The 15,099-nt window shown below is 39.6% G+C and overlaps 1 protein-coding gene across 2 annotated transcripts in view; it reads right to left on the reverse strand.

Annotated features, from left to right (window-relative positions):
- Window positions 1-4,565: 4,565 nt before the first annotated feature.
- The window catches only part of utp15 (UTP15 small subunit processome component), a 41,020-nt gene continuing 30,486 nt past the window's right edge, over window positions 4,566-15,099 (reverse strand). The window contains exons 12-13 of one of the 2 annotated variants that reach the window (XM_072581654.1): window positions 12,051-12,109; window positions 4,566-9,430 (exon numbers count right to left, since the gene is read on the reverse strand). In XM_072581654.1, the coding sequence (XP_072437755.1) occupies window positions 9,201-9,430; window positions 12,051-12,109 (289 nt within the window). In that variant the 3' untranslated portion in view covers window positions 4,566-9,200. Of the gene's footprint in view, window positions 9,431-9,493; window positions 11,970-12,050; window positions 12,110-15,099 lie in introns of those variants that run through there. The other variant, XM_072581657.1, reaches the window with a different exon arrangement.

Consider the following 15,099-nt stretch of genomic DNA (forward strand, 5'->3'; position numbering starts at 1 on the left):
CCGGATTTTGGACTGGGCTCAAACTCTCATTCACGACCGCCTCCATGAATCTTCATTGGATGCAAACACCACTGGGAACCCAAATTCACCTCAGCCACAGCAACCATGAGTCAGCGTGAGGACCACCTTGCCGACGTAAAAGCTGCCAGGAACCCAAACTCACCAACGTCACCGCAAGTCCACCCTAGACCCACTCAAATCTGTGCTGGGCTCACTTGCCTCATGTCACTTCTGTCACCATAACTGAGTTTATTTAACAAGAGGTAAGTAAAATAAAAAAGGAAAAAAACAAAAAGAAATGAGAAGAAAAGTGGATAGAGCAGACGAGGCCCGGGCTGAGAAGCCCTACTCCACTGCCATCTTACTGATTAACCACAATCAAAGGTAATGAACACAGCATTCTCTGGTAAGATGACAGGTCCAACCTAGAACTGAAGCCTGTATCACATGGAAGCTTGAAATAACCATACAAGCAAGATAGCTCCTCTGGGAATGAGGGTCATCATTCCACCACAGATAAGGAAGCTGCACAAAGGTCACTGCGGCATTGTCAGAATGAAGGTGATAACCAGAAGGTGAGAAAATTCGTAAAGCCAAAGTACAAAGGGATCTGGGAGTGCTAGTCGAGGATTCTCTAAAGGTCAACATGCAGGTTGAGTCCGTGATTAAGAAAGCGAATGCAATGTTGTCACTTATCTCAAGAGGGTTGGAATATAAAAGCACCGTTGTGCTACTGAGACTTTATAAAGCTCTGGTTAGGCCCCATTTGGAGTACTGTGTCCAGTTTTGGTCCCCACACCTCAGGAAGGACATACTAACACTGGAGCGTGTCCAGCGGATATTCACATGGATGATCCCTGGAATGGTTGGTCTAACATATGAGGAACGGCTGAGGATCCTGGGATTGTACTCATTGGAGTTTAGAACATTAAGGGGAGACTTAATAGAGACGTACAAGATAATACATGGCTTGGAAAGGGTGGATGCTAGGAAATTGTTCCCGTTAGGTGAGGAGACTAGGACCCGTGGACACAGCCTTAAAATTAGAGGGGGTCAATTCAGAACAGAAATGCGGAGACATTTCTTTAGCCAGAGAGTGGTGGGCCTGTGAAATTCATTGCCTTGGAGTGCAGTGGAGGCTGGTACGCTAAATGTCTTCAAGGCAGAGATTGATAGATTCTTGTTGTCTCGAAGAATTAAGGGCTACGGGGAGAATGCGGGTAAGTGGAGTTGAAATGCCCATCAGCCATGATTGAATGGCAGAGTTGACTCGATGGGCCGAATGGCCTTACTTCCACTCCTATGTCTTATGGTCTATGTTGGTAGTGAGGGCATAACTTCAAAACTGAGAAGGCAAGAATGTATGTAACTTGTGCAACCTACCTCTATTAGCGCCATTACACTAATGACAGTGGCCAGCAAGGCTATGGCAAAGAATCTAAACTGACTACACTGGACCTTTTTGAAGAGCAAATATTTTTTCAAAGTGATGTACTTACTAAATGGCCTGAAGTTGCCGTAATAAATATGGCATCTTTAGAGAAAACCTTTGAAAATTGGGGTGGATCTTTGTGGAATGGTGATCAAGACCAATTTGTTAGTGATAATGGTCCATAGCTTACAGATTATTTAAAGCAGAGTAGAATTTAACAGATCCCATCAGCTCCTTATCATTCAATCATTTTTTCAGATAATGTAGCAAGAAAAGAAAGCGTATGCAATGATGAACTATTTACATTGTTTGGGGATTCTAGAAGTAGGGTATAGCCTTAGAATTAGGGCCAGACTGTTCAGGAGAGAAGTCAAGAAGAACTTCTGCACACAAAAGGTGGTAGATGTTTTGATTGCTCTTCCACAGTGGATCAGTTGTTAATTTTAAAGTGAGAAAGATACATTTTGTTTAGCAAAGGCCAAAGCTAGGTATGTGCAATTAGGCCACAGATCAGTCAAAATGTCACTGAATGGTGGAACAGGCTCGAGGGGTTAAATGGCCTACTCCTGTTTCTATGAAACATTCCTTAAATGTAACTCAAGAACAAGGATCATTATCCAAAGGACCTAGCCAATTTTTGTTAACCTACTAGAACACAACCCACGACACTGGTAACGGTAAAACGTCCACTGGTGCACAGCATTTGATTTGGTGAAACCTCCTGTGACAAAAGGCATTTTTGCCAGGAAACAAGAAGATCACAAGTTCCAATAAGACAATAAAACCAAATGTCACATTTTTCAACAAGTTCAGGGAGTTTTGACGAGGAATTACACCACTGGCGAGAAAGGGGACCATTCAACATTGGAGTACAGACTGGACGGGTCTCCTACACCATACAGACAAAATATGTTGCTGTTCTGAAGATATGCAGATCAACTGTGGGTGACTGAATGTGTCAGAAGCAACATTAATTGCAGATCAACAAATAAGGCCAAATAGAGATCGGAGGACAGAATAGTAACTGACAATACCGAACTGGAGAACATCATAATGTCATTGCAAACCTCTGAATATTAAACTTTCTCAAGAAAAAATGAATGCCAATAATGTTCCTAACACACCTCAAACACCAGAGGTTAAAGCCAATGAGAAAAATAAACAGATGCCTGAGGTGCACATGCCTGTTGATTCCTGCAAGTATTGTAAAAATATTTCCATTGTAATCTGTCATGCAAAGGGGAGGGATTTTATGTATTTGTGTAAGTATAGTGGACTGTCACATTAAGAGTCCAATCATATGTTGTAATGATGACATCAGCCGCCATTTTGGGTGGGAAACAGCCAAGTCGAACCATGCTGCCTGTGGAATAAACATCTCCATAATAAAGCTTCCTCTGTTTAATGTTTCGGCTCCCGGTCCTTCTTGAAACATAACAGCCAGTGAGTCCTGAATGCCTGCCTCACACTGCTACTCAGCCCTGTGAATCTGGATGAGGTCCATCTTACCTGAGGCCATAGGGTCATCATCTGCTTGGGGCTCAGCAGGTGCCTAGTCTCCGGCAGCCCTCCAACACCCATGTATGGAACTGTAGTGAGAGAAATGTAGTAGGTGTGCTCACAGAACCGAGCAAGGTGCCAGCATCTGTACTGCTGAGGTGGTTAGGGGCAGTGCAGACAACAGTCCCTACAATGCTTCCCCACATAGATCCTCAACTTCCCCTGGTTTAATCTTTTAAGAACATGATGGCCTATGGGAGGATGGATTCATCTGTGGTATCTCAGAGGCGGAATGTGTTGCAGCCACTGGTTAGTATTGGTGTTTGATGCGTAGTTAATGTCACCACGGTAGTGGGAAGGCAAGTGTTACTTACTCAGGTGTCGGGACATTGAATTTTTCACATCAGTCTTTTACCAACAAGCCAAAAATCCTTTGATTGGAGGGGGCTAAGATTTTCAGCACATCCCCATTTGAGCAGTGTCACCCAACCCTCCTGTGGGAAGTCTTCCCCTGCAAGGACATAAAGTGGAGGGTCGTGGTGAACAAATAAGAGACTTTAGGGCTGATGCATTTGAGGAAAATGTGTTAATGTGATCTGAATGTGTGAGGAGACAGCACTGAGGCCATGGGGGATTAGTGGTGCGGGACAATGAGGGACCAATAAGAGAAGATCTTGCACACATAGGAGTTGTTTTGATGTCCCAGCCAAGATTGATTGTATTTAGTGGCGGATAACTGTGGTGACAATTGCACAAAGTTGAGCAATAATAGGTCTCAATTGTCTCCTTTATCCAGAACTGGTTGCAGTAGACATCTTGCCTATGGGTCCTTGTGTTGGCTTGACCTTGAATGTTCATACATTGCAAGGAGAGTCTCATTTAGTTAGGTGATGTGTTTGCTTATGCCTTAGCAATCACTGGAAACTTTTGGGAGCAATCAACTTATTCTGTGAACAATAGTAACTATGTTAATAGCTGACAGTGTCCATGAAAAAAATTTAAACAAGGTAAACTTAAAAAAAAATGTCTTCCTGCCCTTTGCTTATCTGTACTAAACAATTAATGCACTGTAAGCTCCCATGGCTTCCTCAAATCCTCACAAAACAGAACTATTCAACTACAGAGGAACATCAACTATCCAAAGGACACAGGTGGAGAGTATTTTGTTTGATTAATCGAATTCCGGATAACATAGTTTAGCCAAGCATCGGGACCTTGCGATCTTGCCAGATAATCAGATATTCGCATAATCGAGGTTCCTCTGTACTTTAAACGTTCCAGAGTCCTCATTGTGCAAAGCCCACACAGTTCAGCTGCCTTTAGCAGTACAGACAACAGCAATACAGTCTAACATGAAGTTTCTATTCCTCTTAGTCATCTTCTTCTGCGATCTGTCTACAAACCTCCTATAAATCTTTCAACTTCTCTTCAAAGATTCCTGACTATCCTGAGTGACTTTTCGAAAACTTTGCAATAAACCCTTTCTCCATTACTGGGAAGAACTGAATACTGCTATCTAGTAAGTTTTGGAACTGTTTGTACCATAAATGTTACCAGTCAGAGGTTGTTGTCCTGCTCAATACAAAAGAAATTATAGAAATGGATGATTTTATCACACCTTCACAACTTATAATGACTTCGCAAACATACATTTTTATTATAAAGGTCTAACATAATTTATTATAGACTGCAAAGTTAACCCTTTCATTTACACACTTGCATACAAATTTTAAAAGGCTAGTACTAGACCTAGAGTTCAGAGTGTTATATTATGTGGCAGGCCATTTAGAGATAAATGTCTCCACTCAAAAAAAGGTTTCAGATACACCAGGAATTAATGGATTATGGGGATAGTGTGGAAATGTGGAACTCAGGTGGGTAGTTAACAATTATCTTAAATCAACAGCAGAATAGACCCAATTGGGCCAACTGCATAAACCTGTTTCTTTTTCTTCACTCTGTTCTTATAAAACAAAATATATGCTTATTATATTTGAAAAGAGATATTACTAATCCAACAATACTGATGCTCACATAGAATACCAATGTAAATAGTTTAACAGTGAATATACAAGCTTATTTAGTCATAATATTTTCCTTGGGCAATTTACTCTGTGGTAAACATTTTATATTTATACAGTAACATCAATATAATAGACATCTCAAGGTTCACAGTAGCATTATAAATTAGATTTAGACACTGAGCTACAAAGAAATGTAAGTCAAGGGTTGATGTTAATCCATGATCTGAGATTGAGGTGACCTCAGGTTTACAGAGGATAAAATGTGGGAGGCCAACACAAACAAGCTTAGAATAATCAAGCCTAGAGATAACAGGAAAATTGAATTCGGGTTCAGCAGCTGATGTGCTGGGGAATGAATGATGTTTGGTGATGTTTTGTAGGCAAGACTTCACTGGGTTAGCAAGGCAAACATGCAGTCTTAAGCTAATCTCGGGATCGAGTATGATTGCAATGTTGAAAGGAGTTTGGTTTAGTTTCAGACACTCGCCAAGGAGAAGGATGAATTCAATGATTAGAGGAGACAACTTGGGAATGGAGATCAAAGGCAATATTGGATTTTCCCAGTCCCTGAATCACGTCCAATTATGCAACCACGCTTTGAATGGCCAGATGAGATTCTTCCTAATGAGCAGTTTGCTGCATACCTTCATGTATTTGCATGCCATCAGTGTCTAATCCCACCTCACTGATATGCAATTTCCTATTCTCCCAAAGAGAAACTAGACAGCAATAATTCTGAAGATGAAACTCAAGGGCAGGTAGCTGGTAATTCAAGCTCACTGCTTGCTTCTCTGGGCCTCTAACAATGACAGTGCGTAGTAACATTTCAGTACTTGTAAGACAAAGAACACCCATACCCCTGTCCGCAGGGAGTTTCACCTGATAAGTACCAATGTATTACATCATCAGTCATGCAGGAGTGTGGTTAAGACACATCTGAAGCAATGTGTGCAATTTTGTTATCCTTATTTCAAGAAAATTATTGCATTTGACAGAGTGTAGCTAAAATTGACCAGGACGTATTTCCAGGATGGCAGGTCTGTCAGAGATTGGTCAAACTGGGCCTGTATTGTGTCACATTTCAAAAAAACGAGTTGGCCTCGTTGAAACCTAAAAAATACAGGCAAGATGGTTCCCCTGTGGGGAGTCTACAGCCAGAAGCACAATGTAAAATTAAGGAAGGTACTACTTAGACTCAAGATGAAGAGATTTCCTTTTACTCAGAAGGTGGTAATTTCTTTACATTAGAGGGATGTAGAAGCTCAGTCTTTGAGTATGTTTAGAGAATGATAATTCCTGATTATGAGTGGCATACAGGATTACAGGGATAGAGTGAATGCATTTAAGTGTTCAATTAGCCATGATTTATTGAATGGTAGGGCAGACTCTATGGGCTAAATTTTGTTCTGCATTTATTTTTCCTTGAATACATTGAAATAATGAAAAATGAAATAGAAAGATATCTGGGAGACTTATTCATCTCATTTAAGATACCCAACAATGCAGAGCAGTAAACAAGGAAATAGATTGTTGAACTATAAAACTGTAGAATAGATAAGTCATGTTCCGGTGACATAATATTTGTGGATACAGCTGAATCACAGATCAATTTTGAAACAGACACTATGGCAACAGTAAAGCATCAATGGTAATACAGCAGAGTGAGGCATGAATTCCTGCATCTAAGATCTGAATTTTGAAATTTAAAGAAGATCATTATAAAAGTCAGTGATTTAAAAATCAAATGCACACAGCTATAAAAAGATATTTCAAAATGCAGAGTGTTTTCAGAAAGCATAGTAAAATATATAAAAGGTACAAAAGCAGTAGACTCAGAAACCATACAGAAGCTAAATTTGGAAGCTCTGGGGATGAATAATAAAGTTACTTACAATGAAAGATGATGCATTTTTACCAATTGAGATCTTAACTGGTCTTCACACAGCCCAGTCCATCATGCAAGCCAACCTTCCATCCATTGACTCCACCTATACTTCTTGCTAAGTCAGAAAGGCAGCCAACATAATCAAAGACCACTCCCAACCCAGTTATAATCTCTTCCATCAGGCAGAAAATACAAAAGCTTAAACACACGTACCAACAGATTCAAGAACAACTTCTGAATGGACCTCTCAAAATTCAAATTTAATGTCCTTGCTGTTTGTGTACCTTCTCTACAGTTGTAACAGTGTATTCCTCATTCTATTACCCTTATGCACTTTGTACAGTATGATCTGAACTCATTTGAAACTCACACTGAAGTATCCCACAACATTCTAACAATTTTTTTAAAATATCAGTTTGCAGTCTCTATTTCACCATAATTGTATTTCAAAGAGCAGAATGGCAATGATTCAGTGTTTCTACCTCTCATTACTAGGCTCTATTATAGTTCACAGGTCCAGCAAGCTATTAGGAAGATGAACGGAGGGGATTCAAAAGGATTCAAGTAAAAAATTGCTTCAAATCTTATGGGAAATTGGTTCAAGTACACCTGACATACTGTGAGTTTTAATCTCCTTATCTCAGGCAATATATTATTGCCATAGAATGCTCAATCAGCCATGATCACAATAAATGGTATAGCGGGCTCGTCAGGCGGAATGGCCTACTCATTTTCCTATGACATGCTGTGTAACCAAGATAACAAATCAAACAAACACCTTTGCACCATCTAACCATGAAAAGAGGTGCCAGAAACAAAGATGTAATCATTGCATGTCTTGCCATAGAAAACTGAAAAAATATGCATTAAAAGAGCCCTTTCTGAATCAGAGCTTCAGTTTTGTAAGCCATAGTTCACATGCCCAATTGCCAATGCTCCTGATTTTTTTTTAAAACTTGTTAACACTAAACTGAAATCGAAATGTCTGCACTGGGCAGTTTGATTTCAACAACAAAGACAGCACACAAAGCCTTTACCATCCGATTGCACTCTCTCAATGACAGTTACTTCCTTAATACTTAAAGAACAACCTTTAGTGGTTTAATATTTAACTAATTAACATTCTGATTGTAATGACTACTTTCAGACACTTAGTATCCTTGCTTCTAATTCTCCTTGTCACATAGGACATTTTCAGAAGGTGAAAAATATTGGAACAACTTTTTCATACCATAACAGAAAAATTCAAGATAAAATTATATGCAAGATCAATTGTCAAATTATCACTCTACTATGTGAATCCACTTTTCTAACTGAGTCACCAAGTTTGCTATTTTCAATAGCTAATGTTCATTTTCATCCTTCCCAAATTTCATTTCATTTTTCTCACTTCTATTTTGCAAAATAGAACTTATAGTGTGAGGGCTGATTTCATCATTTTCTTTAATGACTGACTCATCTAAATATGGACTCATGCAGTAGGTACCAACAAATGAGATAATAGGAATGTTTAATTGCTTCACCAGATATTCACTTCAACTGCAGTTAATGGATAGCAAATACCAGTAACAACAATGCCACATTTTCCTATTGCTTGATCACGGAGGGTGAAGCCAATTATAGTTTTCCTAACACCTTATTAACACTGGCTATCTTGTGATATCCTGTGATTTTCTTGACCTTTACGGTCCAACACTGATATACAAATATGCTTCCACGTGGACAATACATGAATAAACTTATAACATTCACCGTATAACAAACATTATTAACTTCCTACTCTGGTCATAAAAAGTTGATTTTATAAAATATTCCTCCTTCTTGTGAAAAGGTCAATATAAATAACATACAAAATGGATTTGGTCTTCCAGAGGGAGGCCATTAGACAGGAATGCTGTACTGCGAAAATGAAGCACACTGAAGTCAAAAGCTTTACTTTTCCACCATGATCAATATTTAGTTTCCTTGATACAAAATTCAAATCTCTGAATTAAAAGATCAATTTGTGCAGAATACTAATATCTCTAGTTTTTAATCTGCATTTCTTTCTTTGTATGTCTATTAATAAGAGTGGCGAGGTTTTGATGGCAGAAATGAGAAAAAAAATCTTTACTTCCTCAACATGTACAATATCACAGTATTAATTCCCCTAAAGAAATTCAGCTAATAAGAAGTTTATGTATCCAGCCACACACACTATATCACCCCAAATTTTTTTCTGGTTATAACAGAATAGCAAATGCGTAGGTAAATGTTCCATTCACATTTGCAAAATTTACCTTCACTAGCCTGGGGATTATACAGATTTATGTGCAAATGTGCCTAATCCAGTTTATCATGTTAGTGAAGAGCTTCGATTTCAAGCAACTACCATTGGTTCTTCCTCAGGTCCAGCAATTAAGGCATAGTTTTGATTTCCACAAACAACAGCATTCTTTTTAGTTGTCATTGTTGCAAATATTGTGTCCATCATTCCGAGGACTTCAAGGAGTTCTTCCTGATAATCAATCTCTTTCTCTAGGAGGTCTTGAAGCTTCAGGAACTGGTTATCAACCAGTGGTGACTCACCAATCACAGAACTATAAATATCTGACAAGGCAAACATAAATTAAAGTGAATAGGACATTTCTTTATCAACCTTTTCACAGTAAAATTAATTTATGCTCTCTTGATTTCAACTCTTGCTTTTTTGTGCAGTTGCAAACCACTTAGAAAAGTTTATTCTTCTGTATTCTCCAATACCCAGTCTCCCACACACTAACTGCAACTGATCTGCTCCCAGGTCTCTGTTGAAGTTGGGGAATTAGGAATTCAGTTAGGTGACGCCTTGCCTACTATATTCTAAGAGGCTGATTTCTCTTCGGCCTTCTGTAATTAATCTGCTTTCCATGATCTTACTGATTTTATATTTACATGTATTGAATAGCATACTTGCATGTTTTTCATCAAATACTCTAACAATCAAAACTTCTTGTCTTGCTGAGGCCCAAGCACGGTTTCACCAATACAGTCAAATGTACTTTATTCAAGAGAATGGGACAGGAAAGGCAGCAGCAAAATATGGAACTGCAACAAACAGACTCAAAGATACATTGTCTACTACACATTTTGTCTATTATGTATAAAAATCAAACTATAAATCTTAACTGATGCAACAGACTATGATTAGTCAAAATGGAGTGCATACATGCTATTATTGTGATAGAATTGCAAAGTGGAAATATATTGACTGATAGATGACTAATGTACACATTCACTAGAATTAGCTTTTCTCTTTAAAAACAAAATGAAAATGCTTCAACACTTGCTATAAAGTGGGATTATTCTCAACGACATAGCAAGTTCCCATCATGCTGATTCTTCAGGGATAGGGAATAAAGATGATCCAAGGGCCTTCTATTGGCAGGGAGCAAAACATTACTCCAAACTGGCACTAAATATCTTCTAGTGGTCAGATCAATAACAGTGGGAATATACGGACGTTGCCCTGCACCCTCCCAAAAAGAATAGAACACACAGTGTTAGAGAAATTCCAACAAGCATTTATGAAAATATAACACAGTAAAATGTTTCAAGGCATTTGAAGTGCGCAATATATGAAGCTGTGTAACAGGAGTAGATTTTGAGAAGTTTCTTAAAAGAGAGGGAATGAGGTGGAGAGAATTACAGAAAGAAAGAGAGTTAGATAGTTAACGGTATAGGTAGCTGAAGGCAAAACCACCACCATTGAGGCAATGAAAACTGAAAACAAGAGTCAAGATATGGACGAGTGAATTTTAGGATTTAGGCAGATGGAAGAATAGTAATGTGTCAATGAATCAGTAATCCAGAATGTGGGGACAAATACGCTGGAGACATGGATTTAAATTCCCTATTAGAACTTAAATTAAATAAATAAAAAACAATCACAAGCTAGTCCCAGTAATAACAACCACAAAACAAAAAATCCTAGGGAAGCTTAAAAGGTTTGGCATTATCTTCAGAGAGTGAAACTGCATTAATATTTCTTCAGAACATATTAACACTAAAGAGTCATATCAGACTCTAAATGTTAACCTTGTTTTTCTCTCTCCAAAGTTGTTGCCAAAATTTTATGAATTTCTGCAGCATTTTTCATGTTTGTTTCAGATTTCCGTAAAACCATCGATTGTCATAAAAACCCACTAGGTTGGTCTAATGTCCTTTAAGAATGGAAATCTGCCATTTTTAACTGGTCTGGTCTTTTCATGACTCCCGACCTATATCAATGCAGTTGACTCTAAACTGGCTCAAGCAAGTCACACATTCAAGAGCAATTAGAAACAGACAACAAATACTGGTCTCATCAGTGACAAAAACATCACAACAGAACAAATAAAATTGCATTGGTGAAGATGGTTACAGAGCTACAGAAGGAATTTAAAAGCAAGGATGAGAGATTTTGTGCATTGGAATTGGTTGAACTGCACTTGGTGTGAGCTAAGACTCAGAGATTTGATTCAGCAAAATTCTCAAAAGATGGAAAGCTAGCCAGAACAAAACTGAATCCAAAGGAAACAAAAGCATGAATGAACTGGGGCATGCAAGGCAAGAAATGGAGGCATGCAGATTTGGTGATGTACAGAATGTCAGTGAGAAGCTCAGATCAAAGTTAATAGGACATCACGTAGGAACAGTCTTTTGTCAATAGCCAGAGGGGAGTTGGAATTAGTGGCAGAGATTAAAACCAAAGGTTTCAGCCTCGCAGATATTTAACTGAAAGTACATTTTTTGCTCATTCAAAACTAGATTTGGACAAACAGCATGACAATTAAGAGGCAGCATAGAAAAAATGATAAAAGATACAGATGGGTGTCCTCAGCATACACAGGAAATCTGTCATGACAGCTCAGTAGTTATCACTGCTGTCTCTCAGTGCCAGGGGCCCAGGTTCAATTCCAACCTTGGGGGACTGTCTGAATGAGATTCCTCCAGGTGCGCTGGTTTCCTCCTACAGTCCAAAGATGTGCAGGTTAGGTGGATTGGCCATGCTACATTGCCCAGGAATGTATAGGTGAACTTGTTTAAGCCATGGGATATGGGTACGGGTGGGATGGTCTTCAAAGGGTCAGTGTAGACTTGATGAGCCGAATGGCCTGCATTCTATGATCTGTCGATGTCACCAAGGGTCAATATGTTAATTTCAAACGTTAAAACGTGAGGTACAAATAACAAAGAAAAAAAAACTTACCAACAATAATCTCTGCAACATTTACTAGAACAGATGTAAACCTTGGATCAACAACGTTCCTGAAAATATGAAGATAAGCCATTAAATATTAATTTTCCCCAGAAACCCACAAGAGGAAGCAGTATTATCTGTGTGTCAAATAAACTTGAACATTTATGTTTTTGATTAATAGAAGCTATTTGCTAGATGTCTTTTTTGTAATTTTTGTATAGTTTCTAATTTATGCTGGAGCAGCATGTGACAGTTTAGGATACGAAGACAGAACTGTCAGGTTTCCAATTGCCTCAATAACTGATAAAGCTCTCTACTCATTTCTGATGTTATGTTTATGCAATGCACCATACCTCTTATTTTCTGTTAAGAGTGGTATAGCATGATGCTGAACAGCAGGTCCCTAATCACTAGAGGAGTCAGGAGCATAATGGTAATGTAACTAAAGGTCAGAGTCCAGGCTAATATTCTGGGACCGCAGCAAATGGTGAAATTTGAATTCAAGGAAAATCATCTAGCCTACTGTCAGCCCAATATCCTCAACAGAAGGAAATCTACCATCCTTGCCTAGTCTAGCCTCCATGTGACTCCAGATCCAGACAATGTGGTTCCCTCTTCAGTGCCCTCTGAAATGACCTAGACTATCAATAAGTTAAAGAACAATTAAAGATGGGCTACAAAAGCCACTCTTTTATCCACCTGCCTCTTGTACATTCCATGCAAGAATAAAACAAAGAACGAGTTGTTAAGGAGAGAGTTATCAAGTAAATACTATTCTAAAGAACAGGGGAGTTATCCAGTATCCTGCCTATAATATCTCACGTATCCCTCAAATACTCAAAAACAGGCCATCTGTTGCTGTTGGAGTTTGCTATAAGAAAGTTGGCTGCCACATTTCTGTCATTACAACATGACTACACTTCAAAATTACTTAATTATCTGTAAAGTGTTTTAGGGTATCCTATAGCCATGAAAAGTATCATAGACCTTTTCTATACATTGTCCCACTTATATAAAAGCAATGAAATCTGTCCATTTGTGCACCTACTAGATAATGAAAGAGGCCAGTGTAATGGCCTTCTGTGCTGCCAATGAGGGGGCATAAAAAGAGCATAGAAAACACGGAAGAAAATTTAATAAAGTTTGGGAGAAGATTTGTAGCTCGGGTGCTCGTTATTGTGGTTCTGTTCGCTGAGCTGGGAATTTGTCTTGCAAACGTTTCGTCCCCTGTCTCGGTGACATCCTCAGTGCTTGGGAGCCTCCTGTGAAGCGCTTCTGTGCTGTTTCCTCCGGCATTTATAGTGGCCTGTCTCTGCCGCTTCCGGTTGTAAGTTCGAGCTGTCCACTGTAGTGGTCGGTATATTGGGTCCAGGTCGATGTGTTTGTTGATAGAGTCTATGGATGAGTGCCATGCCTCTAGGAATTCCCTGGCTGTTCTCTGTTTGGCTTGCCCTATAATGGTAGTGTTGTCCCAGTCGAATTCATGTTGTTTGTTGTCTGTGTGTGTGGCTCCTAAGGATAGCTGGTCGTGTCGTTTCGTGGCTAGTTGGTGTTCATGTATACGGATCGTTAGCGGTCTTCCTGTTTGTCTGATGTAGTGTTTTGTGCAGTCCTTGCGTGGGATTTTGTACACTACATTAGTTTTGCTCATGTTGGGTATCAGGTCCTTTGTTCTGGTGAGTTGTTGTCTGAGCGTGGCTGTTGGTTTGTGTGCTGTTATGAGTCCTAGTGGTCGCAGTAGTCTGGCTGTCAGTTCAGAAATGCTCTTGATGTATGGTAGTGTGGCTAGTCCTTTGGGTTGCGGCATGTCCTCGTTCCGTTGTCTCTCCCTTAGGCATCTGTTGATGAAACTGCGAGGGTATCCGTTTTTGGCGAATACTTTGTATAGGTGTTCCTCTTCCTCTTTTTGTAGTTCTGCTGTGCTGCAGTGTGTTGTGGCCCTTTTGAATAGTGTCCTGATGCAACTTCGTTTGTGTGTGTTGGGGTGGTTGCTTTCATAGTTTAGGACTTGGTCTGTGTGTGTGGCTTTGCTGTAAACCTTTGTGGAGAATTCTCCATTCGGTGTTCTCTGTACCATCACGTCTAGGAATGGGAGTTGGTTGTCCTTTTCTTCCTCTTTAGTGAATCGGATTCCTGTGAGTGTGGCGTTGATGATCTGGTGTGTTCTCTATTTCTGTGTTTTTAATTATTACAAAGGTGTCATCCACGTATCTGACCCAGAGTTTGGGTTGAAGTTGTAGTAAGACTGTTTGTTCTAACCTTTGCATTACTGCTTCTGCTAGGAGTCCAGAGATGGGTGAGCCCATGGGTGTTCTGTTGATTTGTTCGTATATTTGGTTATTGAATGTGAAGTGTGTTGTGAGGCACAAGTCCAGTAGTTTAAGTATGCCGTCTTTGTTGATAGGTTCAACGTCCTGTTGTCTGTTATGTCTGTCCAGCAGGTTGGCTATTGTTTCTTTGGCTAGTGTTTTGTCGATGGAGGTGAACAGTGCCGTTACATCGAATGAGACCATAGTTTCTTCCTTGTCTATGTGTATATTTCTGATGATGTCCAAGAATTCCTGTGTCAATTGTATAGATTGTCTGGATCCGCTGATTAGGTGTTTCAGTTTCTGCTGTAGTTCTTTGGCCAGTTTGTGTGATGGTGTCCCTGATAGTGATACTATGGGTCTGAGTGGGATGTCTGGTTTGTGCACTTTGGGTAGTCCGTAGAATGTGGGGGTGTTGTTGCTTTCAGGTTTCATTCTTTGTAGGGCAGATCTGGTTATCTAACGGACAGATGGAATTCCTAGAGGCATAGCACTCATCCACAGATTCTAATCAACAAACACATCGACCTGGACCCAATATACCGGCCACTACAGCAGACAGCTCGAACTGACAACCGGAAGCGGCAGAGACAGGCCACTATAAATGCTGGAGGAAACAGCACAGAAGCGCTTCACAGGAGGCTCCCAAGCACTGAGGATGTCACCTAGACAGGGGACAAAACGTTTGCAAGACAAATTCCCAGCTCGGCGAACAGAACCACAACAGAAAATTTAATAACTTAGATCTT

The sequence above is a fragment of the Chiloscyllium punctatum genome, chromosome 2 (genome assembly GCF_047496795.1).
Source record: "Chiloscyllium punctatum isolate Juve2018m chromosome 2, sChiPun1.3, whole genome shotgun sequence".
In the NCBI taxonomy this organism is placed as follows: domain Eukaryota; kingdom Metazoa; phylum Chordata; class Chondrichthyes; order Orectolobiformes; family Hemiscylliidae; genus Chiloscyllium; species Chiloscyllium punctatum.